This window comes from Juglans regia, chromosome 1 (genome assembly GCF_001411555.2).
Source record: "Juglans regia cultivar Chandler chromosome 1, Walnut 2.0, whole genome shotgun sequence".
In the NCBI taxonomy this organism is placed as follows: Eukaryota; Viridiplantae; Streptophyta; class Magnoliopsida; order Fagales; family Juglandaceae; genus Juglans; species Juglans regia.
Window position 1 is genome coordinate 30,449,997 of NC_049901.1, and position 24,906 is coordinate 30,474,902.

General features: G+C 38.4%; 1 protein-coding gene across 1 annotated transcript; it reads right to left on the reverse strand.

Moving 5' to 3' along the window:
* Positions 1-7,567: 7,567 nt before the first annotated feature.
* LOC109014122 (50S ribosomal protein L1) lies at positions 7,568-24,496 on the reverse strand. The gene is made up of 10 exons (XM_035692681.1): positions 23,794-24,496; positions 23,533-23,610; positions 22,983-23,024; positions 22,795-22,897; positions 22,337-22,401; positions 22,171-22,215; positions 21,954-22,061; positions 21,766-21,853; positions 9,106-9,152; positions 7,568-7,910 (listed from the first exon to the last, which is right to left on the reverse strand). Exons 1-10 carry the CDS (start codon positions 24,403-24,405, stop codon positions 7,833-7,835), a joined length of 1,266 nt encoding a protein of 421 aa, XP_035548574.1. The 5' UTR covers positions 24,406-24,496; the 3' UTR covers positions 7,568-7,832.
* Between the last annotated feature and the right edge of the window lie 410 nt (positions 24,497-24,906).

A 24,906-nucleotide genomic window follows, 5' to 3' on the forward strand; every position in this document is an offset into this window, starting at 1 on the left:
CTTTGGAGAAATCACAATATCAAGAAAGTTACGTGGGAAAAGGATGAGGAGATGAGAAACAAATACCCTTACTTGTTTGGCTTGTGAAATTGCATTGCATCATTTGCATCATCATGACATTTGCATCCATTCATGCACACATGGGTCCATACCATATTCATCCTATGACCCACAATTTCTCTCATCATTTATAGTTACACCATGGCCATAGGAGACAGAGTCGCACAACGAGCATATATGACCCCCAATAGACTCCAAAGGCTTGTGGTTGAGAGACGGCGTAAATGACTAGAGCACATGAGAGAGACACTGGAGAGGTTTGAGTATCATAGAACTCAAGTTCTTGATCATGATGGGAGAGGTACCATCCATACCAAGAGAGCCCTACCCCACGAGGAGCTTCAGCCCCTTGATCCCATTAGATATATGGATGTGTCGACTGTAGCTTGGTTTAGGAGACACCTTAGAATTACCCTTCCTCCTGTGCTAGATTAGCCAGAGTGGAGTCATACTACTAAGCAGCTTCAGGCTGACGACTCTTCTGATCTTTCCGACTCTTTGGTGGATCATATACGATTTCGCGAGGAGGGTGAGCCCTAGTTAGAGAGTGATGAGGTTCACTAGTGGAGGTTTCATGAAGAGCATGTCAATGCTTTTTCTAATCCGGATGATAACGAGTACTATTATCATTCCCAGGACGAGGTGTCTGATGAGGATCCTGATAGACCCCCATCAAGCCCCACGTCTTAGTGCAGTTGGTGAGTCATGTTTGACTTTGTGTTTGATGCTTGTTTGTCTTGTTTTACTAAGACTTCGATTTAGAGGATGAAATCTTGTTTTAAAGGGGGGAGGATGTAACACTCCACTTCTTTACCCCATTAGGTTAACTCTTAAGTTAACCCTAGATTTTAGAAGGATAGCTCGCTTACTTAGAAGGATACTGACTTTCGTTAGGCAAGCTTAGTTCGATTTCTTTCTTCGAGCTTTAATTCAAATTTTCCTTCTTTGATCATACATTTCTAGCATTCATTACCCATACTTGCATTTTTATTGGGCCTTAGTACATGTCATTTTGTGTGGTGACATGTCAAACCCTAAAAACGTTTCATTTGGCAACCATGTGTACTTGGTGTGCAATGGACCAAAGAAAAAAAAAAAAAAACCTACTCGAAACCCTAAATATTTTTAATACCAATTTTATCCTTTGAAATTTTAGCCAACCTCTTTTATTTTATTTACTTTTATTATTTTCCTTTAATTGTTTTAGTTTTGGTCACCTCTCAACCGCCCAAGCACCACCATTAAGCCACCTTAGATAGTACTTGAGTGTGCCTTACATAGCCAATAGAAACCAAGGGAGTAAGACAAGAGAATAACAAAATTGCTAACCCTTGTATAAAACCCTAACGGCCGGTCATTAAGGGCTTAAACCCTAGTATTAATTACACCACATTTTCTCTCCACCACCCACACAGCAACTCTCTCTCTCTCTCTCTCTCTCTCTCTCTTCCCCTTTGGTTGATTCTCTTACAACCTAGACACCATCATGCTAACCTACATGGAGGAGCTAAGCTTGAGACGCATCATGAGCCACCACCCAAACCGCCCAATAAGGAAGCACCCAAGCCCAATGCTACCCTCATCTCCCTGGCTATATAAGCCCCTCTTCACCTCACTTCTTTCTTAGTTCACTTCACTTCCTCTCTTCTCTCTTAAGTATTCTTGTGTTCTTGTGTTCTTGAGTGTTCTTGAGAGTTCTTAGAGTTTGAGTGGGAAGCTTCAAGGGCTCCAATCTTTGTGAGTATTCCCTCTCTTGATCTTAGTTTCCTTATTATTTTTATGTTTATGGTGTTAGTAGTCATTTTAGCATGAGGATCCTTAGTAGCCAAGTTGCATATTTAGGATAGGGTTGAGATTAAATGCATTTTTAGGAAATTAGCTATGGCATGATTAATTATGGTATAGTTTGATCATAGGATTATTTATGGAGGTTTAGATTAAGATGAAAAACATGTCATAACTAGTTTTAAGTGCTATCTTGTTTTGATCATCAAAGCATATATGGTTTGACTTTTAATCATGCTTCATTTGAGGAAATTAGCTTATTTTACTTAGGCTTGAAATGTGAGAATTTAGAAAGCCTTCTGATTGGGATAAGCAGAATGCATGATAATTAGCATGTCATCGGTGATAGGATCATATCATGCATCATTGAGGTTTAGTTAGCATTTGAGGATTTCATTAGGCATGACTAAGTGTTGGGATGAACTTGCTCAAACTTAGGATTTAAGTATGTCCTTGAGGATTCTATTGAGCATGTTCCTTGGAGGTTTAGCCTTGCATGCATTCGTAAGGATCATTAATGAGTTCATTTAGGCATCAACTAGAATGCATGAGGTAGGTTATGGATTATTAGATATCAGGGATCATTTAGAAGTCTAAGGGCATTTTCATAATTTTCCTTTTCGTGTCACTGTTTATTTTCCTTAAATTAGTTAGATTCTAACTTAGAATAATTTATTTCACAGCCAGTACTTCACTTACAGCTCCAATAGTCTGTAAGTTGGCATCTAACTTACACCTTGATCAATTATTTATGATTTCTTGATAAATTTCATTTTTATAATTGTCATATCCATTTGCATTAAAGCATCATTTTGTGCCACTCATATGCATTTCATGAAAATCATTCTTTTTCAAAAGCCTTTGCATGAAAATTATCACAACCCCGAAGGCTAGGATGGGGAAGTAACCTAGTGGGACTCCTTTATCCACTCTGGAGTGATTAAATATGGATTGGTAACCCCTGAGTTAACAAAAAACAGTCAACAGATTTCGAATGAGTTCTTTTTAAAGAATGCCAAAGCAAAGTCATACGTTATGACACCTAATGCTGGAGGGTGTACATGTTATAATTTTTTTGATGTTATGTTATGTTATATTACCAATGCATTGAGAACGAGTTTATAGACAACGTAGTTTCAACATGAGTTGTACTACGGTCACCAGCAGGTACTCACAGTCCATATGGGGAACTATGACAATATCCATGATTTTATAATGAAAGACTAATTTTTTATGATGAAAGTGAAATTATGTTCTCTGTAAGAAAATGTGCATCAAAAATATATTTTCTTGAGAAATCTGAATGGGGGACAAAAATACAAATTTTCTGCATTTGCATGCATTTCATGTCTATCATTCTTCATGTATAGTCTATCGTTGTGCACGTTGATTGTCTAACTTACTGAGATTTCAAGTAAATCTCACCCTTTGTGGACCCACTATCATTTCACTCGGAATGATAAAAGTTGTAAATGCAGACGGATCCAATGGACCAATGGATCAAAAGGATTGAGGAGGAACCAAACGTCGACAGAAGACTTGATCTTATTCTGATATTTCTAGGCCTAACTCTTCGTGCTATAGAACGCATCAAGCAACTGGTCTAGATCCTTTTGGAGAACTTGATATTTTGTACTAAAATTAAGCTACCTGATGTTTTGAAACCTATGATTCAATCAATATTATTGGGATGATTTAGTTATTCTAGCATAAGTTCATTATCACCCTTATTTTTCGTTGCAATTATTGCATACTGCTAGTTGTATTTCTAGGATGCATTGCATATTAGCTATTAGATACAGAAGTATGTAACCTTGTGTTGCATCTCTTGATGCTCTAAGTCTCTGTTACATCCCAAGTGGAAGTTGGGGGTGTCACAATACCTATGTCAATTTTTCCATGATCATTGTGATAGGGCTACAAAACAAGAGAAAGATGGGTTTAACTAGACATCCAAAAGACCAAGGCAAGAAAGTTTAGAATTCGAGGATGAATTCTCTTCAGCCCAATGAGAATAATGCAAGTATGCGAGCCAGAATTTATATGAAAAAAAAATTCTAGGTCCAGAGTCTACATTGGTTGCACCTTCCCACCAGTCTTCTAAGGACCTCTGACATGCTCAATGACAAACACCTCAGTACATGCATGCTTCATAGATGCTCACATGAACTCGAGGAAGAGTTCTTTTCAACCTGGAGAGACTGATGCAGGAAGATCCGGGCATGATGATGCTCAGATGACAAATTATTAAGGAATAATAGCATTGGGCCACCTCGAGGAGACAGATAAGCGCATTGATGCAAGAAAATCCGAGCCCAATGACGATCGGCCGACAGAGGCGACGTTAAAAGCACTAGACTATCTCGAGAAGGTAGATCAGCACAAAATCGGCGGGAAGAGATGAGCATTCCTCAGCTGGGCGAGAAACGGTATTTCATGATTGGACGAGAAACGACATTCCTCGACTAGGCAAGAACGACATTCCTTGACTGGGCGAGAACGGCATTCCTCGGTTGATTTGCACATATGTTTGTATTTTGTCCATAATTTTGGCTACAGGTGTCAAAATTGCACATATAACCTAAATCCGAAAAACGCTCTCTTATACGCGCATGTCGTGGTTACCTTACTTCACCCAGTGGTCCCCATTTCAAACCCAAAATCAGTCGTTTTACCTTAAGAATCGTCATTATAAGTTATTTTTTTCATTTTTGGCCATTTTTCTCTTATGGTAATGTTTATTTTTAGGAATTATATTATTCCAGATTCTTAGGCTAAATTTTAGTCATACTTATCTTATTCCGTATTTTACTATTTGGTCTTAATTACAATTTTGTCTTTCTATTAGCTATTTAAGCTCGGCTTGTGGGCTTTAGCGGATGATTATGATTCGAATTTTTTTATAAACAAATCCTAATCTCAGAGTTTATCTTAGAATTCTCTCTTTATTTGCATTTTTCTCAATCTCAATCTCAATCTCTAGCTTCCATTGTCTAACTAACCATCAAAATAATGTCGGAAGGCACAAGGAAAATCAATTTTGGCGCAGCAGTTGGAAGCTGTCTTTTTACACGGCATGCAAGATTGCAGAAACTCTTGGGGTATACTCGAGTCCAGTTTGAAGGAGATGCGCTAGAAGTAATCAATCCGATGATATGGCACGGGGCAATCGGAGAATATCGGACTAGGCTGAAGGCATCGAGGAAAATACCAGACAAGACATCCGAAAAGGCTATTTAAATGGGCCCCAAGAAAACTAAATTAACAAGCTAATAATGTGGCAAGATGGCCGGCATTACATCGATCATGGAGACAATGTCGATTATCAAATTAATGGTCTCAAAGGTATATGTTACATGACGTAATTCTACCTAGGAAGCTACTATACTTTTCTTAATGCCACGAATTTGATAGAATGTCCTTTAGGAAAAACTCACGTGGGTTATCCACTTCTTGGGAGATATATGAGTCGATAGCATGAGTTGTTCGGCAGTTAGAAATATTAAATAACTTTATCTCAAACTGCCAAACAGACAAATTGGGATCAAGAATTAGACCATGTTTGGACACTTAGATTTGATCATCTCAACTCAAAATTTTTCATAATTTCGGTCCCAAACATTACTAAAAAATAAAATACGTTTCAAATTTCAAATATTCAACTTTTTCAACTAATCATTATAATTTTTCCAAACTTCTAAACAAAACATAAAAAACAATACAACTTTTTCAAATTTCAAAATAAAAATTATATTCAAATAATATTTTAACTTTATAATATTTTTGTTCAATTTTTTCTCTCATTTCTCAAAAGTCAATAAAACATCTTAACTCAAATTATTTCGCTATTATTCACAGAATTCTCATTTTATCTTATGACCCAAGTATGCCCTTAGTCACATTTAAACTCAACAAGTCTCTTTGCATAATGAGTAGTTCGAAAATAAAATCTTGAATCCAAAATTCAAAAGATCAAGAATTTTGGTATCTAAAAGTAAGAAGTTTTAGATACCAAACTTCTTATGTAGCAAGAAGTTTAAAATAAAGAAAATGCATGATAAAAGTAATGGAATTTTTTTCCAGCCATATAAAATTTGGTATCTTAAAGCTACAGAATAATAATTTGCTATGACATGAATTGTTTTTTTGATCGGTACTAAATATATAAATTGTTTTTTTAAATCTCGCATCAAATGTCAATGGACTACCGGGCACATAGTTTAATCAATGTCTCCAACGAAAATAAGAAACTTAGAGAAATGACCGCCAGATAAATTTAGGGTAAAAGAAAGTTTGTTACCGAGTTCCCAATAAGTTATAAAAGAAAAACAAATCAAAAAAAAAAAAAAAACTGAGGATTTACTTGTAAGATTGACAATGAGGAAAAATCTTGACTTACTAGTTGTAGGAGAAATAATATATAACGCAATCCGTAAATCCGACACGAATACAATCTAAAATAAGTAAATTTGAATTTGATATAAATTAATTCATGTCAAAATGGATTGATCCGATAAGACACGATTAATAAATAGATTAATTGTGAGTCAACCCACAACCTGTAATCAACTTATATAACACAAATAAATTATGTTTTCTTAAATGTTTAGTTTTATATTTTTTTTATGTTGAGAATATGTAATATTAATATTAGTATTTGACTATTTAATATTTCAAACTAATAATTTTTTTATTAATAAATAATTTTATTTTATTAAAATAATAATTTTCTTATATATTATTAGTTGGATATTGATAATAAAATATTTTATCATCCAATTGTAATTATAAATGATTTATATAGTTATCTCCTTGCATTATATATGAAGTTATATTGATTGAATTGAAAAATAAATTTACGGTCAGCTTATCTCATTTATATGAAACGGATTAAACAAGTTGAAATGGATTAAAATGGATCAAATAAGTCGTGTTTAGGTGAACTCAATAAAAGTTAATTACTAAACGAATTAAATCGGTTGTGTCATATCACCCATTATTTATATGGATTATATCAGGATTTTAAGATCTGACCATTTAATTAAACAAATTGTATTCGAATTGATCCATATAGCCTTCTACTCATAACTTGGCACGACAAAAACACAACCCACAAACATAAATTGTCACCCCTAATTGGTTGTAGCTATTAGCAAATGATGCTGAGGCACCACATAAAAAAGATGATAGCCAAAGTTTTATTCTTCTATATCACTAGATGACATTGAGAATATCAATATAATCAATTAAATGGAACGCTCAAGAAAAGAGTTCGTGAAGCTTGGCGGACCCGTCTAAACAACAATCTGCCAGCTTGCATCAACAATGAAGAATATAAAGAATCATGCAACATCTTCACAAACAACAGATTCCTAATAGATAAGAATTATGTCGGAAAATGCATTTTTACAGAAAACGTAGAGCTTTTTATCGTTTTCTCCTCTTTACTTCTATAGAGGAGCAAGCAACACTTTGTAGAAGACGCCTAATGTAAGAAAGTCCAAGTGTTCTGTAATAAAATCGGGGGGTGTTCGATGTTCTCTCGAGTGTGCAAAAGTTATTTCAAGTGTTTTGAGTATTTAGTTATAGATGATCAAAGGAACAAATGAAATGATATCATCTGGTTGAAATTCCCTGAAGTAAGAAATTATTGTGTAGAAAAGATGATGTACTTTGTTGCTCATTAAGAGCACTGCATGATGATAATAAGAATAATTATAACTAAATGCCAGAACTCCAATGATCCTGCCCTATATAAAACCAGCACGGTACAACTCTATGTAAAATTAAATTGATACTCAGTCGATAATCCAAGCCATAATTCAACTATCTTGCATAAATTTATATCAAAACCTTGCGCAGTGAAATACCTAGCCAGAATATAACTATCATTACATGACTCAAAATAAAGAACTTGCTCAGAGAGTAAAGAGAATGGGTGAGGGACCTTCCGGAAAATTTTAATCTGTGCTCAAATTTGCACTGAATCAATTAAGGTGGGCTTTGTTGTAGTTATCCGCAGCTTTGGATAATGATTGCATTGATATAGGAAATCCTGGACCCATCTACATAACGAATGGAGTAGATTACCTCAAAATCATATATAAACAAAAATACAACATTGCATGCACAACAGCAGTTACTAAAAAATCAGATCCTACATGTATCTAGGAATCGTTTATCGTGTACTAAGGTATTACGCCAACCCAGTTATTTTCATTTTCTTTACAAGCCAGCCAAATATCTATATAAACGGTCAACAGACAACACATTTACAACACCAACTTTCTACCAACTCCTCCCTAGAGATAACTGTCAGAAACTTTTATGGAGTACAATAACACCACAAACTAAAAGCAAAACAAGAAAATGATAACTATAAAAGAGGTCTGTGACATGGAACCTTGGTGGAGGAGAGTCCTGGGGAGTAAACCCTGGACCCCAGATCCATGCATTAAGTAACTATCCCCAAGGGGTTGGCCCAAGTGGTGAAGGCCTTGGTCTTGTGGGTATCACTCCCTTCAAGGTCCAAGGTTCAACACCTCATGGGTGCAAACAATCCTTTGGAACCAGACCCCCTGGTGAAAAGCTAGCGATTTTAATCAGTTCCGTGTAGGAAAACTTCCGAGGGTGCGGTGCACAGGACTAGGTTTACTCCGCAGGGATGGGTCTAAAGGGCCCTGTTTTGGAGGTTCCCCGATATTAAAATAAATAAATAAATATATATAAAAAAAAAAAAAAAAAAGTAATCTAAGGGATCTCTTAGTGCAGAGTTGGACTCAGGTCTTGACCATTAAGTTGCACCTTAACAGGTATAATAATTTTTTTTATAATTATAATATGTTAAATCAGTGTGTCTTGCATCCTCTTTGTAAAATTATGTTATAATGGATATTGGAACAAACATTAAAGGTATGACAAATTCCAGCAAAATAATGTTTGAAGCTCTCTCTCTCTCTCTCTATATATATATATATATTATATAAGTATCTATATATATATATGCATTCAAAGTTCTCTCTTATTTCTCAAATTTAGTGTCTCCAACCAAGTCTTTTTGATTAGTGAGAAACTTTTTCATCTCCCCAAAAACCCAAAAAAAAATGAACAGAAAAGATAAAGGGGTGTTGGGGGTGGGGGTTAGATGGCCTAACCTTACTGGAAGTTGAATATACAAAAGGTATTTCAATATCTAAGCATCACGAAAAGTAAGGCCATTATCAATAGCAAGTAAACCAAGTCCAAGGATTATGAGCTTACCGTGCTGCATATATGGAAGGAGTTCACGTATCCCGCATACTTGGAAGCTGTCATAAAGAGAGGATAGATATTTACTGATATACAAAGCCCAGGCCACATCACGCACAATCCATATACCATATTTTGTACAATTTTTTTTTAACCGGTCCATATTTTGTACAACTAATTCAATATATACCATATTTTGTACAACTAATTCAATATTTTATTAAAATACAAAAGGTGTAGCCGAAGCAAATAGAATATATACAAGAGAAAAACCTAATTAGAAATAGAAAAAGATGCATGAAAATCTATATGCCAATTTCACTCTCCACTCAATGGAAAAGATCTACAAATAACTGCATAACCTTAAGTTACTAAAACCCTCTTATTTTTTAGTCCAAGTGTCACACCCCAACCGTAGATCTCAGAGTTAGGGCTAAGTTTTGGATTTAATATCCATGGTCGTACAATTCTCACCCAAGTGATTTGGCTTACATATGGGAAAATCCTTGGCAATCTTAAAGATGGGCTTCCAAAATGGGAATTGGACTTGAGATGGTGCAAAAGCCTGTTTTTAAGCCCACAAACCCTAGAACTTACACCTAGCCAAGGCCCCATGCTACTAGGAATCCTTTTTTTTTTTTAATCAGTAAATAAGTATTTTATTGATAATAGGCGAAGCCAAGTACACGGGACATATACAAGACTACTAGGAATCCGAATCCGATTAGGATAAGTCAAGAAACCTAAAACCTCTACTGGCCAACCTATAGGATACACTAATCCTAGTAGGATTCTGTCACAACGATTTACCTCCCAATTATGTTGCTACCTACTAAACTTCTATAGGGATAACTCTACTTGGTAGCCACTGTGATTCCTAATCTGACTAGGAAATCAAGTCTAATCCAGAAAGGATTGAACTACTTCCTAGTTGAGATTTCTAAACACTAGGAATCCCAACTCTTCAAGAAAACCGAATCCTAGAAAGCCTAGGAGACTTATTCAGTTGATGCCAGGGTTCCCCACCACCTGTAGGAGTCCTAATCCTGCAAGAAAACAAAATCTCAGCACCTTAGAGCACCTCTACAGCTGCCCTCTTATCAATTGCTCCATAGGACTCCAAACGCACTAGGAAATCCACTACTGCCACACATCCAGAGCAATTAGCAGTCCTACACCTTCTAAAAAGCTCAAGATACATCTTCTATAAATACACCAATCTGCCTGCTGCCCCTATTCAATTCATCAAACCTAGAGCTAACCATTATCACCCTAAAACAGGATGCGGTCAATGTTGGCAATCATCATGAGAAAACAGAGTTTTCAAACTGACCTAAGGCTCAAGATTCCTCTTTTATAAGCCCTAAAACAGCCACCAAATCATATTTTTCCAAAAGAGATGCTAGAAGTCATGTTATGTATTCATGTACCCCGCACATGTAAAAAACAAGAACATGTTAAACAGCCACCGTCATAACTTCGTCAAAACCAGGTTCCACAAAACATCATAAAAGCATGTGATTGATTAGATGTTAAATGTATACTTGATCATGTGATTTGGACGCACTCAATTATTGCAAAAGATAAGAGGTAAGTATCCATGATCTCACCTTTATCGCTATTTTATGTAAGAAAAAATGATCACGATCTTTCTATAAGATATCAATCTTTTTGTAAAACAATGTGATCATCTCTTTCCAGTGAGCTTCCGTTCATGATCTTCTATTGTCGTTTTCTATTTCTTAGAATGTATTTAGGTGTTTTCTTTTGTATACTTCCTATGACATGGGCTTCGCCTATTTCATTTGTACTAATAAAATTGTCCTTCTTACTTATAAAAAAGAGTGACCATCTCTTTCTAAGCTATATGATATGTGTACATATTTTGATCTATAACTATAGGATGTATGGCCTATTCTTTGGGAGCCCACATTCTATGCACCCACTTTATTTATTTATGAAAATCATGAATGCAATTGATTTGTAAGTATGCTTCCGCATGTGATATTATTTCTATTTATGCTATGTCATGCACGAATGAAGGACATGAACATGATAGACCAAGCCATGATAAGAAATAATAAGACAAGGCAAGAAAGTAAGTTCATGATTGAATGTACGACATGTATGATAAGTCTGATGGTACCATAAGATAAGGACAAATTGCAATGCCATGATAGGCACACTAGTAGTGCTATCCTCATGTATGGACTCCTAACCTACATTTGTGAGTGAAATCGAGATCACAAGGATTGCATGCCCTAATTCAATGGGGTCAACAATGGGTACTGCCCAACGAGGAAAATCCACTGAGTGCATATGCATGTATGTGTGTACTTCTTTTCAAAGAGGAAACTCTATGTTGCTTATATGTTTACAATGCAATATGGTTTCTTATTGAGTATTTGAATCACATGTTTTATGTTTTAACCATACCAAATGAATAAACTTATGACGATGGAGCTGCGAAACTAGGTGTAACTTAAGAGGATGAGACTGGATCATAGAATTTTTTTTTGATAAGAAGTAATTGTATTGATAAAGATAGGCATTGCCCAAGTACACCAGAGGTATACATAAGAGTACACCAAATTAAGAAAGACTGGATCTTAGAATTTTATGGTTTTTTGAGATATTTTAAGTTTATATATTCAAAATTAGTGAGTCCTTTGTGAATTAGCCCAAGACATGGAAAATTTTTAACAAGTGCTATTTATGGCTTGTTGAGTCTAAAAGTGACAGTTATATATAATGTTGAAACGAGCATGGGCCTGGAAGTAGCTGTAGGTGTGGAGAAGCAGGGACTGGGGCAAGGGCAACTTTTGGACAAGGGTTTGGATTGAAGACGCGCAGGTCAAGCATGGTGGGCTGCATTTCTCTCTGGCTGAAAAAGGAAAAATGATAGCCCAAGCCCAGTCAAAGTCGAACTAAGAAGAGCAGGTGGGTTAAACTTTAAAACGGGCAAGACCTCCATTGTAGCTAATCAACCACCGAAATCGGTGCCTTGTCAGTCGAAGGTTGCATAGAAGGCTTCGCTGGTAGACTGCAAGACGATAGACGTTATCTCAGCCAATGGTCTTCTAGTTGTTATTGGCAAGAGGGAAGAAGTAGAGCTTGAAGATGGTACCAAAATTGAAGAGGAGTTTGAGATATCATCTGCAGAAACATAAGAGAAGGTTGGTGGCAGTGTACTCTCTGCAGTGAGGGGCCTGAAATAGAGGATGCCGGTGCTTAGATCCGCATGGGTCTAAACAAAATGACAGTTGGGGGGTTGGGGGGCAATTCTCAGGTCTTGACTTGTGGAAAATAGAGGGATTGGCTAATGAAGAATTTTTGGAGGAGCCTAGCCCTCCAAAATTCCTAAATCCAAATATAGCAAGCTTACCAAAGACGTAGGACTGGGTCCTTCACAAGGCAAAGGAGATTCAGCTTTGTGTAGGGCTGTATTGTGATGGTTTTGAGGATCAATTCTGGGCCTTAAAACCAACCATTGAAACGGGTCAGTGAAGATGAGTGCTCTTCAGCCAAGAAAAGAGACAGAGCTTAAAAGACTCATCTGGTTTGTTAACTATGAGCCAAGAGATGGGAGTGTTAACCATGGGAGATCAAAAGGCAAGGCAACTCGATGAAGCCTAAAATTGCTTCATGGAATGTTAGGGGACTCAATGAAACCAAAAATGCATCAAAATTAGAAATCAACTCCATAAATGGAAAGTTGACCTTGTATGCTTACAAGAGACCAAGCTAGATTTATGTTGCTCTCTACCATAAGGAGCTTGTGGGGTTGCCACCAAGTGCAGTGGTGTGATTTACCATCTAATGGGTCTTCTAAAAGGGTTTTGGTAATGTGGGACAGAAGGGTGGTGGAAAACACGGAAAGTGTATATGGGGGAATTTACAGAGACTTGTTTGTTCAAGAACATGGGGAAGGACTTCTATTGGTCTTCCTGGGTGTCTATGGTCCAAATTCAGCTAATGCAAGAAGATTATTATGGGATGAATTGCCAAGACTAGTTTTTTTTTTTTTTTTGACAAGTTAAAAATTTTATTAAAGACAATGTAATAGGTGAAGCCCAAGTACACAGGAAGTATACAAAAATAACACCTAGTTACATTCTAATACTAGAAAAGCAAAGAAAATAACTCGTTTACAGCCTCTCCCTTGAGTACAATAGCAGAAAACCAGCTACGCAGGGTGCTTATAAAAAACTTCCAAAATGCATCTATATTGCGTTCCCTATCATTAAAGCACCTCTCGTTTCTTTCCAACCAAATACACCACATAACACAGAGACATCATTTTCCATGCAGCTGCCACTTGGGAACAAGTATGCATTTGAAAGTTGGTACAGCTAGCTAGAAAATCGACCACTGCTTTTGGCATAACCCAGCTCAGCCCAACCCTTCCAAACACTCCATCCCACAGCACTTTAGCCATTTCACAATGAAGGAGTAGGTGGTTCACTGATTCCGCTTCTTTCCTACACATAAATCACCAATCCAAAACAATCATTCCGCGTTTTCTCAAGTTATCAATAGTCTGAATATTCCCTATTGCTGCTGTCCATACAAAAAAAAGCCACCCTTGTCAGAACATGAGCCTTCCAAATCCTCTTCCAAGGAAAGCTAATATGGTGCTGATTTAGTATCACCTTATAGTATGACCGAACTGTAAACTTTTTAAAAGTTGTCTGTCTCCAGCATAGTTGGTCCCTGCACTGTCTTCTTATCTCCACTGAATACAACAATATGAAAAAATCAGTAACTTCCTCAACTTCCCAATCCTGGGCAGATCTGGAGAAACTTACATCCCATAGCACCATTCCATTAGAAAAACCCATCAACTCTGAAACTAAAGCTTGCTTCTTAGTCGCCAATTTGAAGACAACCGGAAAGGCTCTAGACAATTCAATATCCCCACACCAAACATCAGACCAGAATCTGATTTTTGAACCATCACCAACCAAAAAATTAACTTGTTTCAAGAAACAGCCCCAACCTTTCCTAATAAACTTCCAAAGACTCACTCTATACAAACCCCTACACTCCTTGGTGCACCAACCTCCCCAATCACTACCATACTTTCGATCGATCACCCCCCTCCACAATGCTTCCTCTTCCCCATGGTATCTCCATAGCCACTTCCCCAATGACGCCTTATTAAAACTACATAAGCTATGAATACCCAAACATCCCTCAATAATCGGGCAACAAACTTTTTTCCAACTCACTATGGGAGTTTTAGTCTCCTCTCGCATGCCTCCCCACAAAAATTCTCTATACAATTTTTCAATACGATTGGCCACACCAACTGGTAAAGGGAATAAAGAAAGGAAGTATGTAAGGATATTAGAGAGTACTCTTTATAAGAGTAATCCTAACCCCTTTAGAATAAATATGTTATTTTCCATGCTGCCAACTTCGTCTCTATCTTCTCGACCACCCCATCCCAAATGTGTTTGGCCTTAAAAGATGCCCCTAGCGGTAGTCCCAAGTATTTTATGGGCAGAAAAGCAACTTTGCACCCCATAAATTATGCCAAGTGATGAATATTATGGACTTCTCCTACCGGTGCCAACTTCGATTTACTTAAGTTCACTTTTAGCCCGGAGATGGCTTGAAAACACAGGAGGACAGCCCTCAAAACTTGAATTTGTTTCCCAACAGCCTCAGAAAAAATAAGGGTATCATCAACAAAAAGCAAGTGTGATATTGTAGTAAGTCCATTAGAATTAGATCCCACTAAAAAACCCAAGATAAATCCTGCTCCTACCACTGCCTCCACCATACGACTCAATGCCTCCATAGCAATATCAAATAGGAAGGGAGATAAAGGATCCCCCTGCCTCAAACCTCTTGAACTCAGAAAATACCCACAAGGCTGCCCGTTAACAAGCACAGAAAAACGGACAGTTGAAATACAATGGCTTACCCAGCCACACCACTTGTCTCCAAAGCCACATCTTCTAAGCATGTACAAAATAAAGTTCCAGTTTACATGATCGTATGCTTTTTCCATGTCCAACTTACAAAGGACCCCCGTAGCCCCTTCCCGCATGTGACTATCTACACATTCATTTGCAATCAACACTGAATCTATGATTTGTCATCCTCTAACAAAGGCGTTTTGGGATTTAGAAATGATCTTCTCCATCACTTTGCTCATTCTATTTGCTAACACCTTTGAAATAATCTTATAGACGCTGCTTACCAAACTGATTGGGCGAAACTCCTTCAACTCTGAAGCCCCCACTCTCTTTGAAATCAAGGCAATAAAAGTGGCATTCAAAGTCTTCTCAAACTTTTGAAACTCATAAAATTCATGAAACACCTTCATCACATCCTCCCGCATAATCTCCCAACAATCTTAGAAGAATGCCATAGAAAACCTATCCGGCCCGAGAGCTTTGTCTCTCCTCATTCCACAAACCACCCGATGCACCTCAAGCTCTTCAAACGGCCTCTCAAGCCAACTTGCTAAAAAATCATCCACCTCTGCAAAGTTCAATCCATCAATCTTAGGTCTCCAATCTTCTATCTCACTTAGGTGAGAGCTAAAAAACTGCACAGCATGCTCTTGGATCTCGGCAGGTGAGGATAGCAGATTATTTCCAGTTCTCAACATCTCAATAGCATTGTTCTGTCTATGTGAATTAGCCATTTTATGAAAGAAGCTAGTGCACTTATCTCCCTGTTTAAGCTAAAGAACTCTCGATTTTTGCCTCTATGATATTTCTTCCCTCAAAAGAACCCTCTCAAGTTCTACTTTTACTTCATTCTTCCTAGACAAACTCCCCTCACTATCCCCATCAGCTTCCAAGGATTGAAGCTCATCCCAAAGGGCTTTTTTCTGCTGCTCAACATTCCCAAAAACCTCCTTATTCAATATCTTCAAATCAGCTTTTAAGGCTGTGAGTTTACGAGCCAAAACAAACTAGGAGTCCCCTCAAACTGATACGACAGCCACCAAGTTTTTACCTCATTAACGAAGACCTCTACTTCCAGCCACATATTCTCAAACTTAAAGTACCATTTACCCTCATGAATACCCCCACACTCAAGAATAATGGGAAAGTGATCTAATTCTACCCTTGGAAATCGTTTTTGGCACAACTTCGAATAGTGAGCTTCCCAAGATAATGATACTAAAAATCTGTCCAATCTTGAACCGCCTCTAGAATTCGACCACGTATACTCACCCCCCACCAACGGCAAATCCAACAGTTCCAAATCAAAGATTAGCTGTGAGAAAACCTCCATAGCTATAGTCATCGAAGATAGACCCTCCCGCTCACTTGGGAAACAAACTATATTGAAATCCCCACATACACAACAAGGTAAATTCCACAAAGAAAACAACCCTGATACTTCATCCCACAGCAAGTTTCTATCCCGATCCCTATTGGGACAGTATACACTTGCTAATGCCCATGACCACACATCGTCCATGTTTCTTAATACACATGCCACCAAGTAATCCCCAATGCACTCTTCTACCATCTCGACAACTCTGCTATCCCACATGACTAGCACTCCATCAGAAGCACCCAAAAAGGCTAAATAAGCCCAGCCTACAAAAGAACCTATCCACAAGCTACTAATTACATTCATATCAATAATTTCCAATTTTGTTTCTTGGAGGCACACAACACCAATCTTCCAACTATGAATAATGGACCTAATGTGAAATCGTTTATTGACATTATTGAGCCCCCTTGCGTTCCAAGACAATATTTTAGGCTTCATAAACTGGATTACTTCCCTCCCATTTGATCTGTCCCTCCCTCCCCAAAGTACCCTCCTTATTGTCATAATTATTAGAACAATGCAATCGTTTCAACTCCCGCTCCTTTCTCCCAATTGACTTCTCAGCCGTGGATCAACCAGCTTCAATGGCAACTAAAAGTGCCATCAATTGTTCTTCATAACTATCATTAAAGAGACCCACACAACTTTGAAACTCCTCCACTTTTTTAAAAACCCAGTCTGAAGATTCCTTGGACACAATTTGGAGAGGAGTCATCTGTAGCGGTGATGGACTACCCATCTCCTCATCATAAATAGCTACTTCGAGATGTGGGTCCAAAAGCAACCTATCCTGCTCTTCCATATCAGGCAGTTCAAACTCAACCTGCCTGCTTCCCTCTAAATTCAAAAAATGCTTCAGTAGACTATTACCCCCTTCCACCATCCTCATGTGAGTGGCCACAGAGGTCAAAGCCTCATTATGTCCCTTAGCAGCCCCGACAATTTCCCCTGCCTCTCTTTCCAGAACATGGTGGACCATCTCTAACCCACTCGAGGCTTCATCTGTACCTATCGACTCTTTATGTGCCAAAGGTGGAAACGTTTGTGCTATTATCGGCGCCGCTACAGAGTCTCGGTAGTGAGCCGATACAGCCTTGCCTTTGCACTCGAGAAGCTCGCCTTTACTCATCAAAGTTGACGTCGAAATCTCACTATCTACCTCCGTCGACCAAGTCTGTGCAGGAGCCGAGACGATTGGAGCTAGGCTAACGGCAAATCTGCTTGAGTTCACCCCTCCAAGCTCCACAGAACCTGCTGCCGACGGCTGTGCTTCTGTCGGAGCTTCAAGAGCCTTCGACGCCACCGTCTGAGGCTTCGCAGGCAACGGTGGCACTGACCCACACGCCGTTGGGCCCGCCCCGAGCTGCGTCTTCTTCCTCTACGCGAAAACCTTTTGTTGGGTGGGGCTCAGGCCCGATGTTAAGTTGAGACTGGGCCTTCCCCTTAGGCCCACCTACCTGGCCCACACCCAACGACTTATTCCCCCTCTTCATAAGAGAAGACTCTGGCCCACTCCCCAGGCCCAAACTCAGCCCCATGACTTCTTTACCCAAAACGCACTGTATCATCCCTTTTACTTTAATGGCCATCTCTTCCAATGTAACCTGCATATCCTGCAAATCCTTCAAAACACTTATTTCATTTTGCCCAGACAACCCTCTGCCATCTCCCTCTCGCCTCTAAACACCTACCAAAACAAGATCTTCACCTGCTCTTTGCAGGTTTGCCGAAGCAGAAAGACTCACGTCTCGATGTGACTACACAACCTCCATGTACGACTGAGCCAACGGGAATGCTACTATCGAAGAAGATGGTAGACCTCTCCCCTGACCACCTTTGTTGCCCACCTCCCTCAAGGCCACCGCAAGCTTCCTCCACCCCATTCCATCCCTTTCCCCACGGATAAAGATGAAACTCCAATGCCCTCCTCCACCATACTCCAGGGTCAAGAAACTGCCACGAGTTGGAACCCTACTGCGCAATGTACCCTCTGTTTTCTTCCCTATAAGCAGAGTAATACGCCTTGCTCCCATGCTTAAAACATTCCTCTAGTGCTCTTGCGGCCCAACATGTTGTATCCAAACCCAACCTCAAGATTTGCGATCCTTTCCAACCCCTCTCAGTGATAAACACATCACGCCGCTCTGCTCGTACCTCAAACACCTTCAATTCAATTGTTATACTTCTCATGGAAGATATTATCCTTCCAAGGATGCGTCAGACACCCCCACCAATCAAGGACCCACAACCACCATGGACTGCGTGAGCTTACAAAAGGAGATATTGTGTACGGAGAGAAAAACTGCCAAGACTAGTTTATCTATAGGATATACCGCAGTGCATTGGTGGAGATTTTAATGTCACTAGATTCCCTTGGGAACAATCAGGAGATTCTTATCTCAACTCAGCCATGGTGGAATTTTATGACTACATCACTGAACAAAACCTACTGGATATTCCTCTTGTTGGGGGGCACTTTAACGTGGTCTAGGAATCGAGAGCACCCATCATGGTCAAGAATAGACAGATTCCTTGTTTCTCCCGAGACTAGGAAGCTCACTATCCGGATCTGATTCAGAAACTTCTTCCTAGATTGTGTTTGTGTCATTTTCCCATTCTCCTTGATTGTGGAGGGAGAAGATATTTTAAATTTGAAAATATGTGGCTAAAAGCAAATGGCTTCGTAGACAGAGTTAGACAACGGTGGTCTTCCTATTCATATCATGGATCTCCATGTTATATATTGGTCTGCAAATTGAAGGCCTTAAAGAAGATTTGAAGGCTTGGAATGAGCAGGCACTTTGTAATGTGGAATCCCAAAAGAATGCTCTTTTGGAGGAACTTTAGGACTTGGAAGGTTTGGAGGAGATGGGGCTTCTCTCTGATGTTGACAAAAATGGTTGTGGAGATACCAGTTAGAAGAGGGGGGCCCTATGGAAGATTTTCACTGACTCAAGAGTTGGTAGTGCTGGGTTGGGGGAGTGGTTGGGGGGTTAGAGGGTGGACCACATGGAGTGGGTCTTTGGAAACACATAAGAAGAGCTAGGAATCTTCTCTAGATATACTCGGTTTGAAGTGGGAGATGGGTCTAGAATTAATTTTGGCAAGACATATGGTGTGGAGATAAATGCCTCAAGGAAGCTTACCTAGGAAGTTTTGGAATTGCGAGGTCTCAAGATTGCTTCAACTGCATATCTCCTACATCTCATTAGTGGCCTTCCTCAATTGAATGTCGCATTCTTTTGAGCCACACAAAATTGGGAAGTTGAAGTATTCGCTAAATTTTAAAATCTTGTCTATTCTATCAAAATGTAACGCCCTAATGAAAAGCCCAAACCACATGACCTATACTCTAAAGGGACTAGTCAATGACACAATTGGAGCCCCATTGGAACATTATAAAGAGCAAGAATTTCTCATTCCCAAGCAATGTGGACTCTCATACACCACCTATCTTATCATCTTATCATATGGGGTATCACACAAAACAAGGGTGGGAGAGGTAGATAGACTTACTTGGGGTCCCTCGAAGAAACAGAAGTTCACAGTTCATTCCTTCTATAAATCTATCACTTTGAACAATGCAAATCCATTTCCATGGAAGAGCATTTGGAGGACTAAGGCACTCCAAAAGAAGCTTTCTTCGTATGGATGGCTTCATAAGGAAAACTCCTCACCATTGATAATCTTAGAAAATGCTGAATTGTCATAATGGACTGGTGTTCCCATGTGCAAATCGAGTGGGGAGTTGGTGGATCATTTACTTCATTGTGAGGTTGTCACAACCCTATGGAATGACTTCTTTGCTAGAATGGGGTTAGCTTGAGTGATGCCGAAGAGAGTAATTGACTTCCTTGTAAATTGAAGAGGCTTGCGTCGTAATCCGCAAGTAGCAACAATATGGAGGACGGTTCCGATATGCCTTTGGTGGGAGAGGAATAATAGAAGCTTCAAAAATCAAGAACGGTCAATGGTTGAGCTTAGACATTTCTTTTCTAACACTTTAATTCATTGGTAGGCTGTAATAGATTTCAATGGGTTGAACACCCAATTCCTCACATCCCTTGATAATTTGCTTAGGTGTCACTCATGTATATGTCCTTTGTACTTGGGCTATGCCTACTATCATCAATAAAATTCCTATTGACTGATAAAAAAATGACTCTTCAACTAATAAAGTTTAAATTATTTTAACATTACGGAATCTTTTATACATGGCTCGTATGAAAATCTTCTAAAAGTTGGTAACATTCCCAACCTTCTAAGGGAGCTATTGTGTTATACCAAGAGCACAATAGCTCTTCTCTATTATGGGAAGCGTAAATGCTATTTTTTTCAATAAACCATTGCTTAAAGAAGACATTTCAGAAGCATGTCTTGAAAGAAATCAATGTTGGTTATCAAAGAACTAAATTCTCTTTAGATAATAGGAATTTCTCATACCATGAGAAATGCAATAAATTTCAGTAGTCATTGTCGAGTGATCCTAAGATGCAAAAGGAGACACAGCTAACTGCAAAGAATTTGACTACATTCTGTCTGAGACTACCACGGCAGCTTGAAGTCACTGATTAATGCACTTAAGCAAACTGTATAGCGCTCCACATTAGCTGACAAGCTATAATATTATGCCCTTCAATCTTGGCTAAACAGTTATACTTGGATTAGGTTAGAAAGATGCTATTGACTAATGCACCCACAAGTCAGCTTGAATCAGCTCTTAAAATGGAGGTAGTCTTGCTCAAGCACGGGTTCCAAATGATTCCATGGTTTTAAATCCAAAGACTAATTAAAGGCATTAGCATGAAGTTAAATGTCAAGTCAAACCTGACACAAGGTTATGTGAAATGCGGTGGAATGAACTGATAGGGATTCTTTTGATTCATTTATATGTATCTAGTATTTAAGACTAAATTGTTCATACCTAGGAGCAGAATTGCCCAACCTTGGCGGCATATTGCAATGCATTCCATGAGTTGTTTTTTTATCGTTAGCAATGCAGTCCATGAATTGCCCCATTATCGGTGAAAATCACTCCAATTGATAAAATTACCACATGTCCTATTCTTTTTCCGAGTTTTTAACAGATAAGAGACAAGCTGGGCTTATTTCTAATGGAACCTAAGTGTCAGAATCAAGTTTCCCTCGTTATTGAGCAAGCAGGGCCGATCAAAAAAATTATTGAACAAGTAAATTGATGTTTGGAGACCAGAGACCGAATAGCTTTGGAACCATAGGCAGATGGCCCAGGTGCACTAGTATATGAGACAAAAAAAGCTACTGTGCAAAATTAATGCCATCTATATTAATTTTAATCCAGAAGAAAGAAGTTAGCAAACATATACAACAATGTAGAACACTAACCCTTCTTTAAGCTTGGAGGCTTTGCAAGCAAAAGAGCATTCATAAAGGCACCAATATTTTCACGTAAAAACTCCTCTGTGAAACTCGCCTGTTACCAACATATTAATCAGATGAGCACGATAAAGTCCCATATAATTGTGTTCCTATTTAAATGAACCATTATGTTGTGGATCAAGAAAATATGGCACCTTGCCAAGTCCCACATGCACGATTGATGTTTTGTCCATTTTAAAAAGTATGCGACCCAGTCGTGCAGCTTTTATTGCCCCAGCAACATCACTAGTCACAGTATTGTGCTACATAACATATCAGTACAACCAAAAAACTATTCAGTACAGATCTGTGCATTGAATTTCTTTTTTTTTTTTTTTTTTTTTGGGGGGGGGGGGGTGTAGATAAACTCACTTTACGGTCTGGCAAAAGATGACGCTCTTTAAGAAAGCCTGCTATCTGCATAATGGTAAAAGTTCCCTTGTGAATTAAATAATTCATTTTTTTATAAGTAATCAAAAAAAAAATATCCATTCATTTAAAAGATTAAAACAGAGAACAACAAACAATCTTAAATAACCTTATTTAGACGCAGCACCAATTGAGGAGTTGAGAAACACTTGTCGACATTAAACTTGTGACTGCCTGATAACACATGGTCAGATCATGAATGCAAAGCAAAAATTGATCGCAGACTAAAACATATCACTTTTAGACACAAATAAAGATGAAACAAGGGGTCAAGTGAAACATACTCCAGGTGCGTAGTTATTTTTTGATATGGCGAAAAGGGGAAAGGGGTGCATATTTATGCATGCATACTAATATCTGATGAAAGCATACTAATATTTATGCAACCATAGAGAGAGAGAGAGAGAAGCAAAAATGGAAGGAGTATGAAATCTGGGAGAATGAAAGCAACGCAAGGGATGAATCTGAAGGTACAAACAAGAAAACTGAACAACCCCAAAAAGATGTAAACTTGTGCATTAAAGCAATGAAACCGATTGCATAGTAGAAGTAAGAACAGTTCATTACTCGCAATTTCCTCAATAAGTTCAACACCACCAACAATATCAGCTCCAGCAGCTCTAGCTTCATCTGCATCTGCCCCTTCAGCAAAGAAAGCCACCCTAACATCCTGAGAGATGAAAGGTGTTATGCAACAAACCAGCTACTATAAAGTAGATTATAGCCTATTGATCTAGCATGATTTTAGATAATACCTTGGCAACACCATGCGGCAGAATCAAGCTACCATGGACTATCTGCACTTCAGTTCAGTTGGGAGTAAGTTGAATCATTTAAGAAACCCATTGAAGTTTAGATAAATGACTTCAAAGAAGAATAAAGCACCAAACACTTGAAGATAAACATGATAAGCCTTCAAGTTTGCCACATAATCCTTTCTCAAATTACTCATGAAAAAATTAAAGATACAAGATATAGAAATATATTGGATAAGGGAGAGAATTTGATAATGCACAGTCTCTTAGACAAGCCTAACTTGCTAAGCTGTATATACCCAATGGAAAAAAATAGTTTGAGATAAATTGAAATCCTCCAAAATTAACAACTGTCCACTGTTACGTCTAAAACCTGGAAGCATTTTAACATCGTGCAGTTGTATTCAAACTACTTTCAACCAAATATTATCAAGCATTCCAGCAATACAGTCCAACAAAACTTCAATTCTTCCATCAAAACTCTATCTCAACAAGATAGATTAAATTTGAAAATAAGATACGGGTTTCTCAGATGAACTAGTCCACAAACCTGGTCCGTTCGCTCTTTCTTGATTCCCAATCTTACATGCGCTTCAACAGTTTCGTCAAAATTCTTCTTGGCATTAGCCTGAAAAATGACTAGAAATATCACACAGATTTTAGCAATGACCTTGAAAGAAGCTTAAGTTTTCGTAATTTTCTCAAAGTTCCAAAATTTTCCCGAAATACTATAAGATTCTCAAGTACCGTACTGCACCTTCTCTGCAACAAAATAAAACAAGAATTAAGAAGCTTATGGTTCTACACTGACCTTCACTAGGCGAATAGCCTCCATCAAATCAAGTGGTGCTAGCTTCTCCTTCCTCTCCTTCTTCTTGATGAGCATTGGAAAAGGGACCACTACCTTCTCCTCCTGCTCCAAAACCCTAAACATCCCCCTCCTCAACCGAACATCCTCCTCGATTCTCTTCCCCTCTCTCTCCATCTCTTCGCTTTCCCCTTTCGCCTTTGGCGCCTCTTCTCCTTCTCCGGATACCCTATCCTCTGGAAGTGGCGCCACGCGGGAGGGATAAGACACCGGGGATATTGATGGCACGTCCTTGACGTACCGGATGTCCTCGCGAGTCCATATCGACGGTGTTTCTGGCTGCGAGTTGCGAGGTGGGTTGCGACGCGGCAGCTGTGGGGACTGAGAAAGGTTTTCGTGCTGGTCTTGATCGGGCGTGGAGGGCTCACTGGGTTTCACAGGGTAGGATACGGTTTGGACAGGAACGGATTCGGAGGGTTTTGTTGGGGTTTCAGAGTTTGGGCTAGGGTTAGAATTTGTTGAGGAGGAAAGGGATATATGGCGGAAGGGCGGAAACGAGGGTGGTTTGGGGAGGCAATGGCGGCGAACTTGGAAGAGAAGCTTGAGGGCCGCCATGGAAGTCAGATCACCGATAGAGGTAGAGAGGTGGGGTTTTTCAGGGAGTTTGGGGTTTTAACTGTGTAGTATGTGATATCAAAAAATAAAAAATAAAAAAACAATTCTACTTATTATTTTTATAAATCACCCGCCATATTTATTTTAATTTTTTTATTTTTCCTATAATAATTATATAGTGTATGAAATTAGAACAGCTCAACTAGCCTAATATGAATAAAATAAAATAATAAAAAATAATTTTAAAATATGTAAAATGTGTAGTATAAGATGATGAGTGGCATTCTAAAAAAAATTGTGTAGTATGTACTAAACATTTTATTTTTAGCTCTCGTTTAAATTTAGATTTGATCTCAACTCATCTTATCTAATCATTATAATTATTTTAAATTCTCACATAAAATATAATAAACAATTCAACTTTTTTAAAAATAAAAATAATATTTATTAATATTTTATTCAACTTTCAACTTATTTCATCTCAACTCCATGTCTACAGTA